Source organism: Mastigoproctus giganteus, chromosome 13 (assembly GCF_048544385.1).
Source record: "Mastigoproctus giganteus isolate SK-2022 chromosome 13, ASM4854438v1, whole genome shotgun sequence".
NCBI lineage: Eukaryota > Metazoa > Arthropoda > Arachnida > Uropygi > Thelyphonidae > Mastigoproctus > Mastigoproctus giganteus.
The window spans coordinates 49235664-49262604 of record NC_143587.1 but is presented as its reverse complement, the minus strand read 5'-3'; the positions used below and the strand labels follow the sequence as shown (position 1 = coordinate 49262604).

The window sequence follows — 26941 nt, the reverse complement described above, 5'->3', positions numbered from 1 at the left end:
TGGCTTTAGGATAGGATTCTCAACTATGGATCACCTTCACATAATATCACAGCTAATGGAGAAAGCAAATGAATATAAAACACCATTAATGCCTGGCATTTGTGGATTATGAAAAGGAATTTGACTCCATACAACATAAGGCAATGTTTCTGGCTGGCACTGGAAAGACAAGGCTTAGACATCCCGTACATTATGATTTTGAAGAAAATAAATGAGAATGCTACCTTTATTAGCCTAGACAAAGACAGCAGTAAATTTAAAATTGAAAGAGGAGCTTGAAAAGGGGACACTATCTCCAAAGTGGTTTACTGCTGCAAGAAGATTGGACTGGTCACAGAAAGGAGGCAATGTGAATGGCGAGTACCTAAACCATTTACGATTTGCAGATGACATTGTGATCATGAGTCACGATCCTGAAGAATTAGAGAAAACTCTTAATCAGTTATGCATAGTTAGTAAGGATTTCGGACTAAAGATGAATATGGTTAAAACAAAAGTAATGATGAACAAGTATATAATCATTGAAGGAGCATAAATTGAAAAGATCTTGGACAAGTCATTAGCTGTAATAATGATAAATGGCAGAAAGTCAAGAGAAGAATAAATTTCGGATTGATAGCATTCAGGAAATACTGAGGAAAATACTCACATATTGAGGAGCAATATTCCAATTTGTCTGAAATGTAAAATAATGAACCAATGTATACTCCCCACCATGGCTTATGGAAATGAAACTTGGGCACTTGCTAAAAGAATGGAAGAGAAGCTGAAAACTACACAGTGAAGAATGGAACAAATTATATTAGGAATCAGACTGTTGGATAAGAAGAGAAACATGGATTAGACAGCAAACTCAAGTAATAGACATTCTTATCAAAACTAAAGAACTGAAATGGACTTGGGTAGGACACAGCTCGAAGACATTATGACAGATGAATTAAGAAATTAACAGAATGGTACCCAAGAGGAGCTAAAGGAAAGCACCGGAAGACAACTGAGATACAGATGAAATTCAAGGGTTTGTGGGCAGTAAATGGACACCATTGCACAAAACAGAAGGAACTGTAAAGTTGCCGGAGAGGCCTTCATCCTGCAGTGGATTGAAAATGGCTGATGATGACGATGATGGAAGATTCAAGTGATGAAAATGTTGAACCTGACAAAGTTCAAAATTATATCAGAATGAAATTTCCAAAACCAGTTTCTGACGATGGAGAAGATTTTCAGTTGTTAATCTTTTCTGGGGGGGGATTTCCAAACCTTGCAGTCAAGGTTTGGTTTATTTGATTCTTGCCATACCTGTTAGCAGTATAGCAAGTGAAAGAGATTTTTCTGCACCAGTTTCTAATCCAAGAAAGAACATGGATGAACCCAAAACTGTTTGTGTCCTCTTTCTGTACAGCAACTTACCAAAAAATGTGTAAAATTAATTGTTTTTGATTAAAAAATTTAATTAACTAATATTTAAGACAAATTTTCTTAATATGTTATTTCTTCATATTTAATTATTTTAGTTTATTCTCTTTTGTGGGTTTCAGGTACAAACAATGTGAGTTGGGTTTGTTCTGGTTACTGTGGATGTTCGTCTAATACAGTGGACCTGCACACGACTAATTTAACTCATGAGGTATCCTTTGGTTTCCTGTGCACAGCTGTGGAGAGGTATCCCTCCACCGTCAGTTTGCCATTATTCTAAAGTTCTCTTTCTTTCTATTAAATCAGTTCATGATATTTTCTAAAATTATTTGTCCTCTATGAAACAGCAGTAATCCGAATTTCATATAAATTACATTGACAAATCACTCAACCAACACATGAAAGGAGTCCATTCTGGTTCAACAAGTACGTACTCATTACCTGACAGGCCAGACTCCTTTAATTTAGCCTTAAAGGGTTTGTGACCAGTTAAAAAATAAGTGGTTGATAATCTGAAATTCAGTGAAGGCTGCATCTTAATACAGTATCAGTATTCAGAATAAACTTATGTAGGTCTTCCTTCTAGCCCCTCCTTGCTTCCACAGGATCTCTAACTGTATTGGCAGTCAAATTTCTCATAAGGAGTTGTCTGCTGTATTCTACTCCATAATGCAGACATGAAACCATTCCACAATTTTTTTTTTTTATTTTTTTTTTTATATATATATATATATATTGAAGTACAGCAGTTCTCTTTTCTGTTCTAAGGAGGTCTCTAGGCCCCCCTCCCTGTATGGCTTTGGTGGATTCCATGTTTTAGTAATACATAGGACTGACCTTTGACAGTATTGTCAAACAAGTATTGTTTTGTACAGACAAGTATTGTTTTAGTTAATACATTTGAAACCATGTGATCTCAAGCACACATGGCATAAGTTACAATACATGGTCATGTAGCATGTGCAGGGGCCCACTCCTTTAGACCCCCATTGAATTCCCATTCCAATTTAACGTACAGATTCCTAATTTTATTTTAAATATTTAACATGTTCTAAGAATGACAATTTTTTTCAGTTGTTATGCCAGGATGCCTCATTTTATTCACATAAGTTAAGTATATTTCATTACTATGAACTGTTGAATGCTTAGCTGAATTGAGCTTACCTCTAAGCAGGTTTGACACATAAAATTAATGAAATTAACTTAAGATTACTTCAGATATCTCTTAAATTATTCAGATTTTTGTTCTGGCTGGCTGACTGATAGTTTGCTTCAGCTAAAGCATAAAACATCTTCATATGCAAATATCTGAACTAAAGTCAGGTCAGCATCCAGCAACTTGTCCATTACCATAGTCCAAAAAATGGGACACCAGGACAGACCCTTGCAGATACTCAGCTTTTCTTGTTACCTCATTATACTTGGTCTGCACAACTACAGTCCAATTAGACAAATAGTCCCTCACCAGACCAAAGAGCTGGCCAGAACACTCTAGTACTGAAAGCCACCATAGACCAAAGGCAGCAGGTAAAATTCTCAAAGGTGAATTCTAATTATGCTCAGTTAAGCCATTGGATTACACAAAAAAAAAAAAAAGAAAGCATTTTCTAGAAGCCAATATTCAGTATATCCTAGACTACTGGTACTGTACTTAATCTTTTGCATTGATTGGCCATTTTAGAGACTCAAGGGTTGGTTTAATGTCATTGTTTTGCTCTGTAAGAGCTAATGAAGACAGTGTCTTCTTGAAAAATAATTGCAGCATGTGTAAGCTTAAGAAAATATTTTTGAATTTTATTTTATTATAAATATCAGTGAAAGAAAAAATTACTATAACTTCTAGAAATGATCTCAAAGCACTTACATGTAGCCCGTGTCACATATATCATTGGGGGATGCATGCTCAGTCTTAACGACCTTGAATCTGACTGATGTCATGCAAAGCTGAATAGAAGTTAATTCCATATTTTGATTCTAGGATGTTTAATTTGACTGGCAGTAATTTCCAAAATTGTTTTGTGTTTTAGAAAAACATTGTTGAGGGCTTATCCACAGTAATATCTTTCTTTTCTGTGCTATATAAATACACATGCTTTGGATATATATTATCCAAAGTAATTAAAAGAATAAAAATGCTGATATGAAGCCAGTTTTTAATATAGAAGATGTAATTTGTATCTAATAGATGAATGTTTACTAATTGGTTTATATATTAAATTTCATTCTGGAGAATTTCAGCAAATTGTTCTTTTTTTTTTTTTATTCTTTGCATGGTCTAAGGATTGCACACATTTTATTATTACTTTTACTATAAACTGATTAAATGTGATCTTCCATTCTAGCAACTTATGGAAGAATAGGAAATAGGGGTAACAGCTAGGGTCACTGAACAGTGATGAAGTTTGGGTCTTAATGTAGAGTGTAACTGTAGATAACTTGCTAAATGACAGGTTATGTCATTGTTTTTGCCATGGAGTCACTGTATTCCTAAGGGACCTTGAATGACTTGCTTTAATATTTTGTTATAAATTGAGGTTGAGGTCTATCACTGTTTAAGAAATTGTATATTCCATGATTACTATGCATCATGTTCATGCTTATAGGTAGTCTTGGATATCAGACTTTACTTTTGTTTAATAATTAGATTTCTTGGATATGAAAAATTAAGGAGCAAATTAAGGTTTTGTTAAATTGTCAACTAGTTCTGTATTGTCAAGTTTCACCCATTTCCTTGAAATGTCATTACATGGCTGACTTTTTCAGAACTGTTACTTCCTAAAATCTGTTGAAATCAAGTTAAACTGGAGAGAACTGATACATATTACCTCAGCCAGTGGAAATAAAAAGTCTGGGAATATTCTGTTAGTGTTCTAGCCAGTGTGTTTTATTTTATTATTATAATCTTTTTGAATAATTACTTTTGCTTATTGAATTTTTTTTATAAAATATACAATGTTTGTTGTAGATGATTTGCAAGAACTATCTGATGAGAAGTGATTCCAAAAAACATTCTCAGGAGAATTGAGACTGAACATTGCCTCCATAATGTGAAACCAGTTAGGTATTATGTGGTGATCATCAGACTAACAGGTCAGACAGGTCTTTGAATTTGAATAATGAAGACAGCATTATTTCAATTAAGAACAAAAACATTGTTAAAATTAGTACATCTTGTTTGTTTCTTGTACAAGATGTACAGTGTTTGTAAATGATGCATATGAATTTTGAGGGAAAATCAGTTTTGAGTTAATTTTGCTGTATTATGATATGATTTTCCACATTTCACATTAAGGTATACAACACAGTTACTTTCATAATTCAAGAAAATTTCATATCTTATACTGATTAGACCAGGTACATTGTCTCTGAAATTTATTTCGAATCTTTTGTTTGCTATAAATACTATTTTAAAGTTAGTTTCTGATTAAACCTGAAAATGGATGGGTCAGCATTAGGTGTGACAGTATAAAAAAGTTTAAGTTTCTTAACTTAAAATTCTATTTATGCGTCCACATAAACGAAATATGCATAAATGATACAGCTTACTGGATACAGTGTATCCAGTAATCTATCATGCCATTGAATGTCCTTTTCCAGTAAGTTTCAAATATGCTCAGTGGGGTTGAGTGGCTATGGTAGGATTGATAATTCATTATGTTCCTGAAACCAGTTAGCAACCTGCCAAACCTTCTGGTTTGGCACATTGTGTTGTTTATAGATGCCAGAGTTGTCTGGGTACATGGGCATCATGAAGGGGTGTAACTGATCAGTGATAATAGAAAGGTAGGCAATTCCCATTGAGCTGTTGATTAATGATATTCAAAGAACTCAGGATATGCCACAAAAATAGTCCCCAAACAATAACACTGCCTCCAGCCTGCCAAAAACCAACAGTTGCCATGGTGCCGTGTTGCATTTCTACAAATGCAGATATGCCCTTCGGAATGAGAGTTATAAACAGGATTTGTCAGACAAGGTAACAGATTTCCACATGTTGGTAGAAACTGCTCATGCAAGGTTCAGTTTCTTGTGTCTCGCAATGAGCTTGGGCAACTGATGATCATCGACCGCCGCCCAGTGTAACATGTTTGTACAGTCATGGTAGACTTCTGACACCACAGAGTGCGAGCACTTAACCATGTTGGCTGTTGTTAAGATCTTGCTCCCACAATCATTCCATGTTCAAAGTTGGAAAGATCTCATTGCCAACCCATTCTTCCTTGACATTCAAAAACTGATTTCCATGTGTGCAAACTACAATATTATATCAGTCATTCCTGACTTTTGAGCCTTCACTAGTCACAGACCAGTCCATTTCTACACAAGGGGTATTGCTAATGCAGAGGAAACTCAGCATATGTATAGTTTAATCAATTTCCACTCCATGCTGGAAATTAATAAAAATAAAATAAAATTGTCATGTAAGCAGTACAGTAATACCCCGACTTACGCGAACTCGGAGTTACGCGGTTCTTGATTTTTTTCGTTTGGCAACGCTGCCGCCCACTATCTTCAAGGTCGTTTTTCATATGTTATCGATATACGGTGCGACGGCGGAGAATGAGAGTGAAAGATGAACAAAATTCAACTTTGCTGCTTTTATGTTTTTTATATCAGTGAAGGGGAAACACATTTCACCATAATAACGTAAAAACCAACACAATTCCAGCTATCGGTATAATCGCAAATGCAATTAGATCGAGTTTACTACCAGTTTATAACAGATTTCACTAGCAGAAACGCAACTGGATTTTTATTGTTTTATGGTAGTAACCCCTAGAAATGTGAGGTGTTAATAGTGTATCTCTGCCTTTATGGTGTTGTTTATTCAGTTGCTACATGCGCGCAGCTTTGTTTATGCGTATCAAGCATGCCTCCTCGTTTTGTAATTGTGCTTTATTCCCTAAAAATGAGTAAAATACTTAATTAAAAGGTGTGAAAAGGAAGCGTCCTGGTGAAGACACTGCAGATTCAGAGAGAAAAAGAAAAGCAATTATCGATAAACAGAGGCGGACTGGGTCAAAAATTCTTACCCGGGAAAATTTATAGTGGCGTCATACTATGGTTTATGGCCAAATCACACTGGCCCACCGGGGTTTCCCCGGTAAGGCTTATGGCCAGTCCACTTCTGTCGATAGAGAAAAAATATGAAATTGTGAAACGCTTTGAGCGAAATGAAAGACCATGTGATATTGCACGTGCTACAGGCCTAAATGAAGCAACGGCGAAAAGCACATGACAATTGCGAACTTGACAGGTTGAAAATTGAAAAGGGCTCAATTGTAAAGGGCTTAAAAATTTTAGAAAACATAGACTCCAACGAAGGACGCGTTATAGCTACAAAGCAAGGAATAAAAAAATTATTACCTTGCTACGAAGAAATTCTGCGTGAAAAAAAGAACGCGCTGTGTCGTCAGACGAATTTGTTAGATTTTATGAAGCCATCGACATCGAAATAACTTTTTTACGTAAGTCATTTGTTTTTTTTAATACATATTTTGTATTAATATGTATAAAGAACTGCAATTTTATTAATATTTTTCTTCTAAACTAGTGTTTTTGTTAGTCCTTGGTCCCAATTAAGCAAAATTTATATGTATTTATATGCAAAGTTGTACCCCGACTTATGCGAATTCAACTTACGCGATTTTCGTAGGACCCACCTATCGCGTAACTTCGGGGTATTACTGTACTGAAATAATATTCAGACTCATGTAAGGGGTATGCTATCATAACAGTGAATTTATCACTCGTCACTCTTAGAGATTTGGGTTGATCTTATTCGTTGATCTCGGGTGAATGGAATAGATTTTTATTTCCCCTTTGATTTATTACAGATTTTTCAATTTGCATATGGAGATTGGCATGTGAATGTCGTGCAGTGTGACCAAAATAGTTGATGTGCCAAGGAATTCACAACCAACCAATCAACATAATGGGAATAAAACATTTGCTCACTTGGTTTATGAGGTTATCATTATTTTTAGTTTTAGTTGTCAGCCACTATTGTTGATGAATAAGTAATAAATATTTAGCAATTATTAAATGTAAACAGTCCGGCACTCCCACCCCTCACCTTTCAAAGACAAGAATATTACTTGAGAATTTTAGTATTAGTATTAGCAATGGCCATGTGGTGCAAGGAAGCCTATGGTTTATGCTGCACCAGCCAAAAAAATTTTAAAAATAAATAAATTAAATTAAAAAAATAATAAATAATTATTAAGAGAAAAGGAAATAGACAACCTATGCATTTCCTCTCTGCCATTAAAAAAATAAAAATAAAATAAATAAAATTATAATAATAAATAATTATTAAGAGAAAAGGAAATAGACAACCTATAATTCAAAGGTCAGCTGGTAATTATCCATCTGACCTTTGAATTTCCCCAAACTGTCAGCCTCTACCAACCATGTAGGTAACTTATTCCAGTAATTTATAACTTGCTAGCTAAAATAAAACTTCCTGCAATCCAGGCTAAATATCTCCCCCCGTAACTTGAAATTATGACCCCTAGTTCTAGAACCATTTATAACCATGAAAATTTCATCTTCATTCATTTTACTCATGCCTTTCAGAGCCTTAAACACCTCAATCAAGTCTCTTCTAAGGTGCCTAGTTTCCAAGCTCTGCAACCCACATATTCAAAGGCCTTTCTCATATGGACACCCTTTTGCTGATCTCATCAGGCGAGTTATCCATCTTTGGACCCTTTCAAGAAGCACAGTGGCTTTCTTTAGGTGCCGTTTCCATACTTGAACCCAGTATTCCAAGTGTCATCTAACAATAACCTTATATAATGGGATTATGACGTCCTTATCTCTACTAGCAATTTTTCTATAAATCATCAATAGGGCACCATGGGCTTTCCCTGCAGCCTGTCTACAATGCTCAGAGAACTACATGTCTGATGACTGTATCGTAATACCCAAGTCCCTTTCCTCCACTACTGGCTTTAATTCAACTTCACCAAGTGTATAAGTTATTTTTGGTTACTGTGTCTCAGGCGTAATACCTTACACTTTGCTGGCCATTTTTCTGACCAGCAAATGGCAGTGACCATTAACTACTCTACCAATTTTACATCAACTGCAAATTTAGACATCATGCGCCCTTCATCTATGTCATTTATAAAAATCAAAAACAACACTGGTCCTAATGATCCTTGGGGAACCACACTTCTTACATCAACCCAATCTGAGGAATAACCATTTATCACAACCCTCTGCCCTGAAGCCATCCAGCTATCCATCTAAGGATTTTCCCTGTGATTCCAACCTGTTTCAGCTTATAGAGAACCGCTCATGTGGGACTGAGTCAAGTGCTTTGCTGAAATCAAAATAAACTATGTCAAAATTATTCCCTAAGTCCAGCTGTAACCCTGCCAAAATAGTTTACAAGATTAGTTAAACATGATTTTCCCTTTGCAAAACCATGCTGAGTATCCTTTAGAATTCCATTTATATCTAAATTATCCTGAATTCCACCCTTGACCATTGTCTACTTTATAAGGAGATATCATTTTTTTTCTTTTTCAGCTTATAATTACTCTTTAGTGCTATTGCTGTTTGTCACAGGCCTTTTTTTAATTTGCCTTGTGGATATTAGTTTTGCATTAATATGTTTGGTTTGTTGGTTATTAAAAAATACAGTGATATGCAAATAACAAGCATAGATAATGAAATGAAAAGACAGTTGTCCATGGATTTTATTAGTCTAGGAATATTAGACAATTGTGTGCTAAAGTTAATGGTAAAAGACACTAATCGGCATAGTTAGGCTAGGAACAGTTGGCTCCAGATCTAAATTGGATCATTGTGGGATTTTTATGATACGCTTTTTTTGCAGTTTGTTACATTTCTTGTTATTTTAGCTGTTATTGTTAAATTCTGCAGATTACCATCAGTTGAATATACCTTCAGGTTCAGTCAGAAACAGTCATTATAACCATAAAGCAGATGAAGCAGCTACATCAACTCATCCCCCCCCCTCCTAGAAGCCCACAGAAATTGCTTCCATAATTTATATCTTTTGAACCTATAAGTTTGAAAAATATAAAAATATTTTTCAACTTATAGTTCATATATTTGAGAAGTGCTACACCTGTGCCTTTGACATACTTTTGTAGTATTCCTTTAAACATGACAAGTGTAGCCAATAGCTCCTCTATAATTATAGGTTATTAGTTTTCCTTTCTCGGAAATGGCTTAGATGTTTCCAAAAAAAGGATAACTTCAGATACACCTGAGTTATCCTTAACACAAATTCTTGTTTTTAATACAGTCAATGTTTTCATCCCCTATTTTATCTACTTGTTCCCATTTTTCTAAAGTTCTTTTTAATATATGTTGCTGCTTACTGCATACATAAAACAAACTTACATTAAATAATTTCTTGCCATCTTTAGTTTTACAGCATGATGTTTCTTTCAAAGTTCTATTGGCATAATACAGTAGACTGACGAAATAACGGCACCCCAAATAACGGAATATTCGAGTTAACTGCCCATTGAGATCGGATGTTTAAGTACAGTACAGATGTCTTGCAGTGCCAAAAAAATAAAATGACAAGTCACTAGATTACTGTATTTGTTTACATTCGCCATTTTGAAAGTGAATTCTGTACTGATATCACGGATTATACTGCTGTTTTACATTTATTTTAAGTTAAAAACCCCTCACTATGGCTCTTACAGTTAATAAACCTCATACAGAGAAGAAAAGAAGAACAGCATTAAAGCTTAGTGACAAACTTGATATAATCCAAACTATTACATTAGGAACACTCAAAAAGTTAATTCATATATCCATGTGTATTTTGTCTGTAAATTGCATGTGTTGTTCTTTGGTCAATTTGCATGTTTTGCTGGACACAAAAACCCCGGTTTCTAGGGGAAAAACCTTGCTATCTATGCCTGAGACCGACAAACAGCCATGGAGTGAAAAAGGTCTATAAAACTTCCTAGCGTCAACAACAGAATTCGAACCCGGACCTTTTTCATCTGGTTTGGGAAGGACAATGACGATACTACTGTGCCACCCACGCAGACTAAACTTGATATAATAAAGAAAATAGAACAGGGCATAAGCAGGGGTGTATTTAATGGCAGAATATAACATTGGATCATCAACATGTTTGTTTTTTATGTGCAGTTAATAAAATTGCATTCTTAATCTCTCTATTTCTTATTTAGCCTCATTTCTGCATTAAATATATTAAAAATAAAACTTTCTAGATAATGGAAAAATCAAAATAACAGCATCTTGAATCCCCAAATGTGCCGTTATTCTGAAAGTCTACTGTATTAGTATTAATAGTGGCAAATAATGCAAGAAAGCAAGCTTATACAGCATCAGCCAAAAAAAAATCCCATTTCACCTATCCATCCCCTCCAATAGTTTGTCTTGTTCTTTCTTGAGCATTCAATGTTGCACATTGAAATATGTTATTACAGCATGCATCAGAACTATTTCCTCGTATTCTTATTTCTTTTTCAACTTCGGCATTATGTGTGAAAGAACTTGTGTATGTGTCATATATTGCACTGATATAGTGTAAACAGTGTATAGCATACTGTTAAGAAAGAGTAAAAATTTGTTTCTACAACAATGGAATAAAGCTGTCATTAATAATTAGGCAATACATTAGAGGTTAGCAGTGATTTCAAACCTTTTTTTAATAACGGCACCCCTAAGTAATTTATTTTATTTTGCGGCATCCCTACTCAATTTTCTGCCTGTTAGATCCAATTCTCTCCCTGTGTGTGTGTGTGTGTGTGTGTGTGTGTGTGTGTGTGTGTGTGTGTGTGTGTGTGTGTGTGTGTACTCGTATATATCTAATATTAAAAAATATGTTATATGATATTTATTACAAAAATATAGTTATAAAAATTACATCTCATAATACAAATTATATATGTACAGTATATAATAATTTTATTCTTTATATAGAGGTACTAAGTAAACATCAATTATAGATCACCACAAAATTAAAAAGATACTGTACACCTTTTTATAATGAAATAAACATATAAATTTTAAAAAAATAATAATAAGTTTAAGTAACATAAACCCAAATTACGTGGCACCCTGGTTGAAAATCACTGGGTTAATGCCATATTTGTTTTTTAAAATTCAATTGTCCTTGTTTCAACAGCGAACAAGCAAATGAACAGTTCTTTTACAGACGATGACAAAGTGTCCCATATTAAATGTCATAAATGACAGTTAATCAAGAGTTTTCTTATTTATTTCCTCATTAATTTTGTGAATAACATAACTAAAACATTCTCTTTACAATATTAAAGGCAAATTGTACTAAACTTTCACTTAATGAATATTTACAGGGTGTTTCAATTAAAAGGCACTAGGATCTACTCACCTATTTTTTGATTTAGGCCATTTATCGTAACATTTTTTGAATGTACTTTCTACTGAATTTTTTAAATCCAATGTTAAAATTGGATGAAGTATTACTTCATCCAATTTTAACTTCTAAAAATCTAGAAGTTAGTCAACTGCTGTTTTTCTCAGTGGGAAAGTTGTTCCCCCACCTCATCTTAGCTTAAAAATATAATTGATACACCTCTGAAAGGAATGTAAGCTGATTTTATTTTAAAGGGGGAATAATGATTGCTTGCTCTTCACTACATTTGCTTAGCTGTGCTGGCTCAGTGTTACACTTTTTGCTGGGTCTCCTCTTGCCACATTTTTATTATTTTTTGTATTATTTGTATTATTTTTCTTTTTTTTTTTTCTTTAGATAAAATCTGTTTACATTTGTTTCAGAAGTACACCAGTGCAGTTTTAGATTAAGCTGGGGGCAGAAAAGAACTTTCCTATTGATTAGGCAAAATTTAAATTTAGAAATTGTAAAGCACGACATAAGCAGTAAGATAGCATTCTCCCCCCCCCCCCCACCTTTTAATTGAAACACATTTGATAAATTAGAGAAAAACTTAAGTAATGAAGTATGTTTTACATTTTTGAAGTTATCAAATTTTCAGAATTCATCTTGCTAGATGCACAACTTTGTCTGATATAAGCAAAGCTCAGAATGGACTAGAGTACACCAGAATGCCATTCCATTTCATCACATGCATCATACTAATGTTATGTATACTTTATTAAAAATGAGATATTTTAGTAATGAGTGCTCAGTTTCATAATTTCCCATTTTGACCCCTGGATACAAAAGCATTGCTGTGGAAGTGTCTTTTGCTCTAGACATGACTGTTGAGGGTCACCCAAGTTAAAATGCAAAAATGTATTTTTTTTTTTTTCAAATGTTTACAAACACAAAATAAATGTTGAATATTTGTGGATTAAGCTACAAAATGAATTGGTTCTTAAGCAAACTGAAAATATCCTGTATTGTTACTTCTAGTTTTCTCCATCCAACTTGCATATATATCTCTCAGTACACAGAAGAAAATAGTTGGGCATATCACCCAAGAAATGTTTAGTTTTTCTCCAACCAAACATTTTCTTTTTGATTTGAGATTTTGTATTCTTAAATCAAAATTTTTTTTTCTTGAGAGTGGCCTAACTGAGAAATTCACATACTCTTGTGGCACTTTGATCTAATTCAGGGGCAAGCAGTCTGGTATTCGTGATGATTTTTAGTTGCACACAATTTGTTTCATTTAAATTATTCTTAAGTATTATCAGGGCTGTAACAAAGGCAAGTATGGCTGTTGTAATTTTATTTTGAAGTGAAATTTTTTAAATGTATTTTAAAAGTCTACCTCTTTTTGTGATTTTAATATTTATTACTGACACAGAAGGATATTAAAGTGCATTTGGTGTGTGTTTTTTGTTTTTGTGCAAGACCTTATTTGGCTGGATTTTGGATGTGGAGATCCTACATTTGAGGCGAATTTGACACGACGCACACAGTATTTGAGTAAATTTGGCATTCAACTTTCGAAAGATTGCAAACTGTTTCCTTAAAATATTTGAGCAAGTGTCTGCAATTGATTTTTTTTTCCCCCTTCAGGTCCCAAAACTTGTTAGACCAACAATAATTTTGGGATGGGGGAGGACATTTTCCAGATTCTGCACTAGCCATGATCGGGAGAAAAAGTGTTTTTGGACACTTGTACTATTGAATTACATTTAGTTAATTTTAATGACTAAAGATCTGGATAATTATTAAAAGGTAAAACATGCTGATAATTGTATTAAAATGTGTGGCAGTTCAAAAATAAATGCTGTGATTGATGGTAATATATTTGATCAAGTATTAGAATTCATTAATGCATTTTTGTGGTTTATGATTAAATACATTAGTGACAAAATTTTCATTCTATCTGTTTTCTTTTTCTTCAACTGTATAGTTTAGATTCTTGGTACAAGATTTTGCATCACTTGATCGTTATTGTGTCAGGACTCAGCTCACTTCAACTGTTGAATGATGTTCTTGATATATTTTCATTAGTTTCTGTTGCCATTTTAAATATGATGCACATTGTTAATTTACATATTGTGTATATGCATTATAAATATTGAATATTAGTTCAGGCTACTATTTTAGTACAGCATTTAATCAAAATATTTAAAACATAATACAATATGGGCTGATCCCAATTTACATTAGTTACCTACACTGAGTGGTTACTTTATTAGGTACATCTATCATTTTCATGAAATGGAATACTCCTTCAGGAACATCACATGTTTGTAATGTGTAATATCAAGCAGGTGGGCATATATGTAGGGATTCTTGTGTGTGCATTTATTTATTCTCTGAAGCTGCATCTGTGCTGGGATTTAATGTGCAACTTCATTGCAAGTGTATTGAGATTGGTCTAGCAAACAACATCCAGCCAGTGGTGATCCTGGAAACAACTTGTTGATGTAAGAATCCAAATACAGCTATCAAGGGTTGGCCAGAGCAACAGAAAAGCTAGTCAGTCAGTAATCTACTACAACAATGGCCGACCAGGCTAGCCAGGTGGGTAAAGTGCCTGCCTGGCAACCCAAAGGTCACGGGTTCGAATCCTGCCTCGGGCTTGGATCACAGTAAAATGCAAAAATTTTGGGAGGTGTATTATGGCCATAGAAGCTGATGCGCCAACAATTAACAAGGGAAAAAAAAAAAAAAAAAAAAAAACCTACAACAGTGGTAACTAAAGAGGTTTCAGAATGCAAACTTGTACCTTGTCGTGGATGGAATATCATAGCTAACAATGAGTTCCATTCCTGTCAACAAAAGAACAAGACGTTACAGTAAGCTCAAGGACACCATCACTTGGATAATGAAGGATTTGGAAAATATTGCCTGGTCTGATGAATTGTGATGCCTGCTACTTTATGTTGATGGACCAGAATATGGTGAAACAGCAAGAGTCCATTGACCCATCCAGCATTTATAATGCTAAACAATATATGATTGACAGTGGTTGTAGGAAAGAGGGAATCTCTGGAAAAGAAAGTTTATAACCTGAGTTATCCTGAGGAGAGCTGGCACATGCATTATAGTTGAATGGTTACTGACAGGAAGAAGATCAAAAGTAGTATTCAGAAAGGGATTAATTAGATGTGGCATTCAAGGTAAGTAAACAAATGTGTTAATAATTGGTGACAGCAAAGTCTACTGACTAGGGCAACACTATTGAAAAAAGTTTGCAAAAAGTTATTACTGTTTTTATAAAAATTTTATAATTTATATGAATGAGATCGTGGTCCCTCATGGAATTATTTGATGATCCACAAATGGATCATTAAATAATTTGTGGCACCTATTAGTTTCTTCTTCTTCAGGCACATAGCACCTGTGGACCCCTTCCAACTTAAAGTTGAACAGTTAAGGAGCTGCATAATCTGTGATTATCTAATTGTCAGGTATATTGTAAGATCTGAAACAGTTTTTGTAGAATGTTCTTTTTTTTTTTCAGAGTTTCACTTTTACTTGGCAGAAACAGGCATTTTTGAATTGAAATATTACAGTATTATATTGTGGTAATATTCATGTTTGTCAATCAATTAGAATTAGATTGACATGGCTTTTAGATTTGGGAAATTGTTCCTATTCCTTGACAGATTTGTCGAAGCCTATCAGAGATATCTTAGAAATGGTTCTTGATTTTGTAATATGCTCAAGAAATGAAACATCTGTTAAGTGTTATGCATAACATTTTAAAATTCATAGAAGTTTGTGTATTGCTTTTTGTTACTAGAATATTCATTTTTATTAATTTATTGTGTTTTATAAGTTTATTTTTATTTAGCAATGTTTATGTGCTAAATTTAAAAAAAAAGACTCCTTTTTTCTAGTTTTCTGTTTTAGGTATGCTTGTATAAATATAAAACACATTGTGTTCATGGCTATCTCTTGGCATGTAAAAGCTCTACTCCCAGTGGGCAGATTTTCTCTTAGTCCCTCTGAATGTTTTAGCATTAATCTGATTTAGTTCTCTTCAGTCCCCTCTCCCCCCATGGAAATCAACATTAGTTTTGGAGGAGGTCAAGCAGCATTACTCAAAGTCATCAGCAGTGAGCTTCATCATATATATATATATATATATATATATATATGCTATTCTTGTTGACATGAACAACCAGGAAATGAAGTTTAAAAAGTCAACCAAGACAGTGTGTTCTATGTTGACTTAACTTTGATACCAATTTTTATGGAAATGAAAAATAGTCTGCCAATATACAGGGTGTTTCAAAAGTGATGGTTAATAATTTAAAGGTGAACTGTACAGACTACAATATGCCAAAAAAAACCTAGTAAACATGGGTCCTTAAGCGAATTGTTTTCGAGATATTGCACATTTCTAGTTGGGATCCACCATTCTCTCCATTTCCCCTCTCTCAATGCTCTGAGACGTAGCAGGCATACTAGTACTTGTCAAAGGATAGTTAACATGGAAAGAGGTTACAGCAACGAAGAGCATGCGGACATGCACTTCATGTATGGTAAAGCCAATGGCTGTGCACTCGAGGCTGCATGTTTGTACCAAGAAGAATTTCCCTGCCAAAGGCAGCCCAACAGGCACACATTCATCAGGGTACATCAATGCATTAGAGAACATGGGTGCTTCGCCCATGGAGTATGAGCAGGTAGGCCCAGAAGCATAACACCTGATGTTGAGGAAAGGGTGTTAGAACGGACTCCTGTAACAGCTGTAAAATCCTGTGGTGTTGAAACCAAAAATGAAAAATGTATTATCTTATGTTTAATAAAACCACCCTTAGCAAAGGATTCACAGCTTTTTGCTAAACTAGTGTTCCCATAGTCAGTGGCGGTTCTTAACAGAAAATGTGCATTATCTTGAAAACTGTTCACTTGCAGCCCGATGTTCACTGGGACTTTTTTGCTTATTTTAGTTTGTACTTTTCACCTTTAAATTATTGACCATCATTTTTGAAACACCCTGTACAAAGCACATAGAATAATTGGAAGAAAAGGGAAAATTCTAAAAAGCCAGTGAGATAGTATGTCTCTTTACAGGTATAAAGTTTTAACAGAATGAAACACATTGCATGACTATATTTGATAGAAACCCTTCCAAGTACATGGGCAAGGTGAGTGGTCCTCTAGGCACCTAAAATCACAACTTGATGATGCTCTCTTCTCCAATGTAGCCTTTCTCTTATGGCCATACTCAACCTAGTGATGTTTGGCATTACATGAATGCGAAATGAGATGATCTGCAAGATTTCTTTTCCTTGGTTGAATTACTGTTTTAAATCTTTTTATGTTAATGTTTATCCTGATTGTGTCAGTGAAATTATTCTTGTAGTGATGAAATCCTTTATTCCACACTCCACCTTAAAATCCCATTCTTTATTTGTTTAAATGCAAGCCAATTTGTCACAATTGGCTTGCATTCAAATCTCCAGGTTTATTCTCTGCCTAAGCTTGCAACAATCATAGAGCAGTTATTAATCAGTTCAAACTAGATTTTGAAGAAGGTACGAGTAGAAAACTTGCTTCTTGTCCAAACAGTAGCTGAGCATTCTGGTCTCTTGTTAAAGCTATCATCAGCAGCCTTTTCCCATCTGTACTCCCACTTCTGTCAAAAACTGATACTTCTGTTGTCACTGTAGCTAAAGATAAATCCGATTTAACTAGCATCCTATTTTTCTTCTAATTCTTGTATTGATAAATCGTGCTTTTTCAAGATTTGAGCTTGGTAAACCATTTCCTACCATTCCCAGTACACTCCACTCAATGCCTCTTGTGGTCATTGTCAAAATAAAAAATTTTGAACAGTCTTGATGCCAAGAAAGCACCAGGTCCTGAGGTGGTATTTCTCTGCTTCTGCTTAAAACCTGTGCCCCCTTTTTACATTGTCTTATTCCACTAGTGTTTTCCCTTCTGCTTGAAAATTTGCTTATATTCAGCCTAAAAAGAGTGACATCCCTCCCATCCAATTATCATCCCATTGCACTTATTTCTACTCTTTTAAAAGTAATAGAGAAATGCATCAACTGCCAACTCCTAAACTATCTAGAAACATTACATCTGATCAACGATTCCCAGCAGGGATTCCTGTCAGTGACAATCCACTGGTGATATACTGGCTTATGTTACCCATCTGTGGACAAATTCATTGGAAAAGTATGGTGAAACTCAAAAAGTTGCCTTTGACATTTCAAAGGCTTTTGATCACGTTTGGCATAAAGGTCTAAATAAGTTTCCATCTTATGGTTTGCTAACCGTTTTTTGTAATTGGGTATCCAGTTTTATCTCTCTGCAACTGCTCATTGCAGGTTGATGGCTCTCTATCTTTTCACTTCTTCACTAATGCTGGTGTTCCCTAAAGTTCATTTCTTTCTCCCACCTTTTCCTCTTGTATATTAATGACCTTCTTCCATTGACAAGAAATCCTATCCATAGTTTTGCTGATGGTAGCATGTTGCATTCCACCTTCCAATTTGAGAAATCTTGCTCTGCACAAGCATCTGCAACTTTTCAAATATCCACTGCTCAATTCCTTAAATGCTGATTTCCATTGAAGCGAAGATAACTTAGTTGATTTCAATCCTTCTAAAATTCAGTACTTTCTTAATCTCGCAAAAAAGAATTCTTTTGTCCATATTTATCTTCAATGACATTCAGATTTCTAGACAAGATTACATATCTCTTTTAGATGCCTAAAACTTCTAATCTCTCTTGTCATAAGCACATCACAAATGCTTCCTCGACATCTAAAAAACTGGGTTTTCTCTTTTGCTCTCGGCATTACTTTTCTTCCAAACAGCTGCTCACTGTATACAAATCTCAAAATGCACCCTACCATGTAATATTTTTTCTACATTTGGGGTTGTGCCCCCAAAAACATGTCTCAGGCTTCTTGACACCATTCAAAAGAATCATTTAGGTTAATTAGTGACAACTCTAACAAAGGCTCTCTACTATCATTTTATAGAAGTTGTGTTTTTGCTGCATGCCTTTTCTATAGATACTTCAATGGGCACTGTTATTATGAATTGCCTTTGTATAATTCTTGCACTCTTCCAAAACACTCTGAACACATGCTTCAACCAGTCAGCATCCTTTTACTGTCCAACTTCAAATTCATAGAGTCAACTTTTTTCTTCATTTATTCCTTCAACTTCTGTTTTCTGGAACTACCTCCATTCATACGTAATTCCTGAAAATTACAATCTACAGGTATTCAAAGCTAATATTGACAAATATCTGTAATCGTCTCAACCTTCAGTGTAAGGACAGTACTAAGGACTACAGGCTCTAATAACTTTCATGCTTGGAGTTTTCATTAAAAAAAAAAAAAAAGAGAGAGAGAGCAAAAGCTTAAATAGAATCTTAAAGCAACTTAAAAATAAGGTGCATAATCCCATGTTGCTGCAAAAGTTTGAATTGAGGATGACCCAGATAAAAGTTTGGAATTTGCCAAATGGTTTTTAACCATTAGTGTTACAAATACAGATACTGTTGACAATGTTTGGGGACTGGTGAAACCACATTTAAACTAAATGGAACTGTCAATCACCATAACTGTCTTTATTTCTTGCTTTCCAACTTCCTTTTATTCTTTAACAGGAATTTAAATTCTCTTGACTTCAAAATTGGGTATCAGTTTGGGCTGGAATTTGTATAGGTGTTCTTGGACCTTTTTTTTTGAGTGAACTATAACAGGAAAAAGCTACCAAGACCACTTAAAGACAAAATCATTTCATTAGTGCAGTCCAAAATGAGTTTTCAACATTTTTGGTGGTTGTTGTCTGTTGTTTTTTAATTTTTTATGCTAGAAGGAACACCAAAGATTGTTTCCATAATTCATTTGTGATTGATGTTATGGGATATCTAGTTTTAAAATTTGTAGTTCCATTCATGATTTTATATCAGGCACTTCTTGAATTAGGTGAAGAAAGAAGAATATTAAATTGAAAAATTGTGAGACTAAATATTCAGCTTTGAACATTTCAGAAGCTAAACATCATTGACTGGTCTCTAGACACTATGGACTTTGATTAGTTCTTATTGTTATTTACAAAGGGCATTCAAAAAGTTTGTGGCCTAAGTAAGAAATGGTAGTGGCATAGTGTTAAAAGTTTCTGTTCTTAAAAAATGTATCACACGTCAAATAGTAACCCACCAAGTTTCATGCAGTTTCAATAATGTCTTTTTTGTGTAAATGAGGAAAAGGGGACTAACGGCAAGGACAATTCACGAGAATATGGTTACAACATTGGGGGAGGATGCCCTTTCTTATTCCATGGTTAAGAAGTGGGCAGCGGTATTTAAATGAGGGTGGGAGAGCCTGGAAGTCAACCCATGCTGTGGAAGGTCTACAACATCCATCACTCCAGAAGTTGACAGTGTGTATGATCTGGTGATGAGTGATAGACAAGTGACAGTTCAGTAAATTACCACTTACCAGAGGTTCTTGCTATGAAAAAGTGTCAGCACGATTGGTCCCAAAGTTGTTCACAGTAGATCCAGCAAATTCCCTGCAAGGTTTGTGACCACTGATGAAACATGATTCCATAATCTACAACCAGAGACAAAGGAGCAGCCCAAACAGTGTAACAAGCTTCTTCTCTACCTTCAAAAAAAGCAAAGTTGATTCCTTCTGTTGGCAAGGTGATGGCATCAGTTTAGGATGCTGATGAAGTGTTGCTAGTGCAAGATTCCATCAGCATTATTACACAGACCTTGTGAGGTGTTTCCATGGAAACATCAAAGACAAATGCCAAGGAAAACTGGGCAAAGGAGTCTTGTTCCACCAGGAAATTGCACCTGCTCACAAGTATTTTTATTGCCATGGCTGCACAGCTTTGAAATATTGGGCCATTCCCCATATTCATCAGACTTTCACCTATTTCCTAATTTGAAAAAATAAATGGCTGGCATCCATTTCCCCACTGACAGTGAGCGTTGCAGTGGATACATTCGTGGAGGCCCAAGAGAAAAACTCTTTGTAGTTGGAATTAACACATTGTGGCCATCGGTGGCAAAAATGTATTGACTCAGTGGGACTATGTTGAAAAGTAACATGTTACCAGACTCCTGAATAAAAACCCCTCATCTTCAGGCCACAAATTTTTAAAACACTATTTGTACAAAGCCTGGCAAAAAAAAAAAAAAAAAAAAAAGTGAAGCACTGATTAGATTGTGAAATTTCATATTAACATTCTGTGTACAAATGCTGAAATTTATATTGTTATCCTGAATTAGATATTATTTTTTGGTATACTATTTGTATTAGGTTTATACAGTATAATCATCCCTTCTATTTTAACTGCACCTGTCTGTTCACCTTTCGCACCATTTGAGTAGTTTGTTTTTAAAATCTGAGGTTGATTAAATGTTTTTACACTAATTTATGTGAAAAAAAATCTAAAAAGACTATTTTTGATATATTCAATTTATTTTATTGAATAGCTGTAAATTTCAATATAAAATTATCCAAATTAGAATAACAATTTGGATTTCATGTGCTCTTGTTTCCTTCAGGTATTATTATGAGACTTAATTTCTATTTTATAATTTCCTTGTTTTTCATTTGACTGAAATTCTTCATACTGGTACCACTTTTGTAATGAATCTTCCCAGAGTGAGTTTTCTGAATGTATGGACTTCCTGATCTAGAAAGAAATGGAGGACTACATTATTTAATGTTTTTGCTTTAAAAATCAATATAAGAATATCCATCCTTCTTGGGTATTCTTTTATTTCTCATGCAGATTTTTTTCCTTTTTAACATAGTATATTTGGCTGGACTTAACTATTTTTTTTTTTTCAGTTATACTGCCTTGTTGAAATGTCCTTTTTCAATTTTGAGATTTTTTTTATTTTCTATTATAATTATATGAAATTCTGTACTAGTATGAGTTTGCTTTTAGTACCCTGATGTTTTTCGTAGTAAGTTTGGTGTTTGTCTTTCAATAATGTCAGGACTTCATCTGTATGACTCACATGACTGCAAGTGAGCTAAGAAACTTATTGTGGAAATTCCTTTCTTTGTAATCAGTGTATTATCATTAGTGAAACAGTGGCTTTACTTGCATTTTTCATCAGATATAAAGAAAATCCATTAAATTTTTATATAATGTTAGCCCTTCCCTGATTTTATGAAGTGAATTTTATCAACTTTTGAATCCACAAGGTTGTTTGATAAGTTTCTAGCCTGTCATACACAGGAGATTAATTTTTGGTGCATATATTGTTTTTCAATAATTTGATCCTCTATATCAGTGTTTCTCAAAGTGTGGTCTGCAGACCCCTGAGGTCAAAACTATTTTCATAATAATACTAAGACTTTGGGGTCCTCAATAATTTTTAAGAATGTAAAGGGGTCCTCAGACCAGAAAGTTTGAGTACCACGGCTCTATATGAATGCATGAAAAATTATAGTTCATAATATATATATATATATATTTTTAAATTTAAGGTCAACGAAGTTTGAATCTGCATAAATGGAAAAAAGTGAACACTGAGCCATAATAAAATCTTTTTACAAAAAAGGGGTTATCAAGGAAGGATATTCCTGAAGATGTGAGAACTATATTAGAAGAATCTGCTCCATATGTAACTGTCAGAAATGGGTAGCTGGATTTAAACATGACAGAACCAGCATCCAAGTTGAACAGTACATTGGACTTCCATCAATAGCTCACCCCCCAGAAAACTTCACCAGAATTGAAGACATGATGATGGATGATCAGCAAGTAACTGTTATAAAAATAGAGGTTATAGGCATCTTAACTGAATAGCAAAACATTCTGTCAAATGAAATTAGGTATGACAAAGGTATCTGCATGATGGATCTCTCTGCCTTTTGACACCCAATTATAAATGTCTTAGATTCAAAGTTCAAAGCAGATTTTTGCTCATTATCAAGCAGATCCTGAAAACCTTCTGGTTAGATGTGTAACTATGGATGAAACATGGCTTTGTCACTAACAACCAGAGTTAAAATTGCAATCAAAACATTTTTATTTTTGATTGCAATATTCTGATTCACCACCTCCAAAGAAGACCACAGTTAGTCCCTCCCCCTTTGCAGGCAATATCATGGCATCTGTCTTCTGTGATTCAAAAGTGATAATGGTAGATAATCTTACAAAGTTACAAATGATAAATGATCAATAATACTATTCTAGCTTAGTCATGTTATTTCTTTCTTTTAAAATAACCTGTTATGTAGTATTGCCTCCCCTGCTATTCCTTGCATTTTGTAGGTTATGAATGGCCCTTTATTTGAAGAGATCGTGAAGATCTTGTGGAATTCATGGTATTGCTATTTAATGTTGAGGTCATATTTTATTATTGTTTAAGAGGTGAAAAGTTAATATGAAGTATATTTTTTAACTAATAGTTTTAAATAATTTTTGTACTTGTAGAGTACAAGTTTTTAATTAGATATTTAAATCCAGTAATAACATCAGCTGGTATGTAGTTTAGATGGTACGTTGTACCAACGTTGTACGTATACAGTAAAATTCCATTACAGCAAATATTGTTGTTTTAATGAAAATTTTGCTAAAATAAAATATTTTCAGGTCTAGTTTATTTCCCTTATTGTTAGTCGCTTGTAAGTCTCATTCAAATGAAATTAGTTCTGATGAAAAATTCAATACAGAGAATTATTTTAAAGTCTACTTTGCACAAAATTTATTGGACTTTTCAAGGTAAATCTGTTGGATTAGAAAATCCAGTGATTGTTGCTGAGTTTCCTTCTGAAGAAAACTTCTTTCTGAAAGTTAAGAATAAATAAACACTAGTTTGGTTTTGTCAGTCATATCCCAAACTCATCAACTATAACAGTGATTGAGTTTGACTATTTTTAATACATTGGTCATAGTGCATCAACCACATTAAGTGCATTCCAGTATTATAAATAAGGAAGAAATTAAAAAAGTTTTTTTTTTTTTGCTTAAAAGGAAATGGAAGTCTTGAAGGATGTTGCAAAAGAATTTATTACACCCTCTACATTTTTCGCATTACTGAATAAGCATGATGAAATGCAGTGCCCTAAAAAAAAAAAAAACTTTCAAAATGATCATCTCTGTACTAAACTACTTTTGTAGTATATATGTTGTTTTAGTATTGATTTTAAAGTTGATATTCAAGTAAAATAAAATGGAGTTGTATTTTTTTTTTTATGTTAAAAAGTGAATCAGAACAATTTAAAATGAGGTCCTTAGAAAATAAGTGAGTTATATTCAATAGAATAAAATTTGAGTATAATAAAATAATTCATGGTCCCGAGGAAAGTTTGTTGCAGTATGATTGTACTGTATTTAATCAATTTTAAATATTCAGTATCCTTTTTCTTTACTTCAAGAGATGTTCATTGTTTAAAAATTTTACTTTAGATAAAAAAATTAATTAACATTACTGTAACTAATCATTGTTTACTTCTTTTAGGGAATTTCCTTATCAAATTTAGAGAAAGGAAAACGAACTCTGGCTATATTTCTTCAAATCTCTCAACCATCCATAACAGATTTTCATTATCAGGCAATTAAACATTATGGGGATGTCAACAAACATATCCCCCAAAATTGTGGCTCTTAGCCCAACAGGAGAAATTACCTATATTTTAGATACCACAAATGCACAGCTAGGACAAGTACATGTGGCTGTACCTGTGACAGAAGTTTTAGTTATTGAACAAGGTAAGTCTGTTGGATTGGAAAGTCCAGTGATTGTTGCTGATCTTCCTTCTGAAGGTATCAGTTGGCTTGCCAATGGCGTCGTTGTGTTGGTTCCCCAGCCCCAAGAGGTTGTGGTTGTAGATGCCTCTGTTCCTGATCTGGACACTGCTTGCCAGTGGTATAAAGATTCTGCAGTAGCTACTAATGCCATGTCTGCTCTTAGTCAATTTCTGACTAATCTCTTAGCTCAGTCTGGAAATGAAGATGAAGAAGATAGTACCTCAGAAACAGTGCATGAAGAAGATTCAGATGGTGAAGTTCAACCAATGGAAGATGAAAAAGCAGAAACATGGGTACAGGATTCTGCTATTTCAGCAGCAGCACTTTTTTCCCTAAAGAACTACCTCCAGACACATTCTTCAAAATCCTAAATCTGCAAACCTGTTTGTATAGATTGGAGTAATGTAAAATCTTGTGCCTTCTGTACTAGTCCCCAGGTTTTGTTGAATGGATATGGTCTGTGATAGGAAAAGTTTCTTCTTGAAGATTTTGTAAAGATTACCTGGTAGTGAAAGTTTGATTTGTTGTGTGAAAACTATTTTTATATCAGCATAGTAAAATAAGGATAAAAAGTTGCCAAAAGACAATGTGTGTTTGTTATGTGTAAATATACAAGCACATCACACACCTGTATATTCATTTGGAATTTAATTTGTAAAAAGTTGGAAAGCATTTGATGTTGTATTTGAAGGGATTCATCAAATGTATTAAGTTCCTAAAATATATTAACCCTGTTTAAAAGCACTTTTCTTTAATGTTGTAATATTTCATAAAGTAGATGAGTATGCAGTGGCTAAAAGTATTGGTATGTTCCAGTACATAATCAGTTGCTGATTTGTTATTTAAAGGCTTTTTGAGACTTTAAAATTCGTGTTTACACTATTCTGGGAGGAAAAAATTGTATTCCATTTTGTCTACATAGTGGTGCTGTTTTGCCCCCCATGCTTATTGAAAAATATTACAAGATACGTAATTCTTTTAAAAGTGCATGTAGAAGTGAAGTGTACCAGTATAAAAACAGCTGTTTGTATTTACAGTTAGCAAAACTAATGGTCAAAATTGTAATAGAACACCTTGTGCACCCATAAGACTTTAATTTGTTGTTTTTTGTAGAAGTTAAAACAAGAATATGTTAAATTTGTAAATTGATTGAAATTGCACAATAAATGTGTAAATAAGTTAGAAGTGAATTGTTTCTCATTTTAAGCTATTATTATTTAAATATTAAATATTTAGTTCTCTTGAACAGATTCAGGGAGGAAAATTGACTTTTGTGGTTCTGGTTCTTGTGTCAGTTTTAAATGTAGGAAGCCATTTTTTTTTTTTTTTACAGTAAAAATGTTCCCAAAGGCCACATGGATACACAAGATGTCACAAAAGTATCAGCATAAATGCTTATCAGCTTGCAGATTTGATTATAGTGACAGCTCCTCCCATTCACTTCAAATCCAAATTGTAGAAAAACTATTGGAGTGTTTAAAAATCCTAATTTTTTTTCCCTATCCCCACATTAGAGACTACTTTTTATTTTAGTATTAATATTAGCCAAATAGAACAAAAAATCCACAGGCTTTTGATGCACCAGCCAAAAAAAAAAAAAAAAAAAAAAAATTACACATTTCCTTCTTTGTGAAGTTAATTATCCAGTATACCTTTGTATTTCTTCAAACTATCAGCCTCAACTACCTGTGAAGACAACTTGTTCCAATAATCAACAATTCACTGGGTAAAAGACAATTTCCTACAGTCTAGTCTAAAACTCTTCCCCAGTAATTTGAATTTATGGCCCATAGTTCTGGAATTCTTTATAACAGTGAAAGTTCACCTTCATTTATTTTACTAACCCCTCTCAGAGCTATATAAACCTCAATCAGTTCCCCTCTGAGGTGCCTGGTTGCCAAGCTCTGTAGCCCACATAGTCTTTCCTTGTATAGTCTCCCTTTTGCCGATCTCATCATGCAAATTGCCAGTCTTTGGAACTTTCAAGAAGCTCAATGTCTTTTTTTTCACATGTGATCTCCATACTTGGACATAGTATTCCAAATGTGGTCTTACAAATTGCCTTATACAGTAGGATTAAGATCTGCCTATCTCAACAGGATAATTTTCGATAAATCATTGATAGGACACCATGGGCTTCCCCCCTTTACACTTTTCAGAAAACTTTATATCTGCCCATATCATAACTCCCAGATCCCTTTCTTCCTCTATTGTTTTTAATTCAACCCCATCAAGTGTATAATTTATTTTTGGGTTGCTATTTCCCAAGTGTAAGACCATGCATTTTGCTGCATTAAAACTTAGCTGCCATTTTTCTGACTTTTCCTGAAGCCTGTCCAAGTCATCCTGAAGGAGCACTACTTGGCACTGATCATTAATGACT

The 26941-nt window shown here is 34.0% G+C and overlaps 1 protein-coding gene across 2 annotated transcripts in view; it reads left to right on the top strand.

Moving 5' to 3' along the window:
• The window catches only part of LOC150076027 (uncharacterized), a 48276-nt gene extending 22640 nt beyond the window's left edge, over nt 1-25636 (top strand). For both annotated transcript variants that reach the window (XM_090387024.1, XM_090387025.1), the window contains exons 2-3: nt 4382-4506; nt 24269-25636. In XM_090387024.1, the coding sequence (XP_090243150.1) occupies nt 24375-24929 (555 nt within the window). In that variant the 5' untranslated portion in view covers nt 4382-4506; nt 24269-24374 and the 3' untranslated portion in view covers nt 24930-25636. The remainder of the gene's footprint in view (nt 1-4381; nt 4507-24268) is intronic.
• Nucleotides 25637-26941: the final 1305 nt, after the last annotated feature.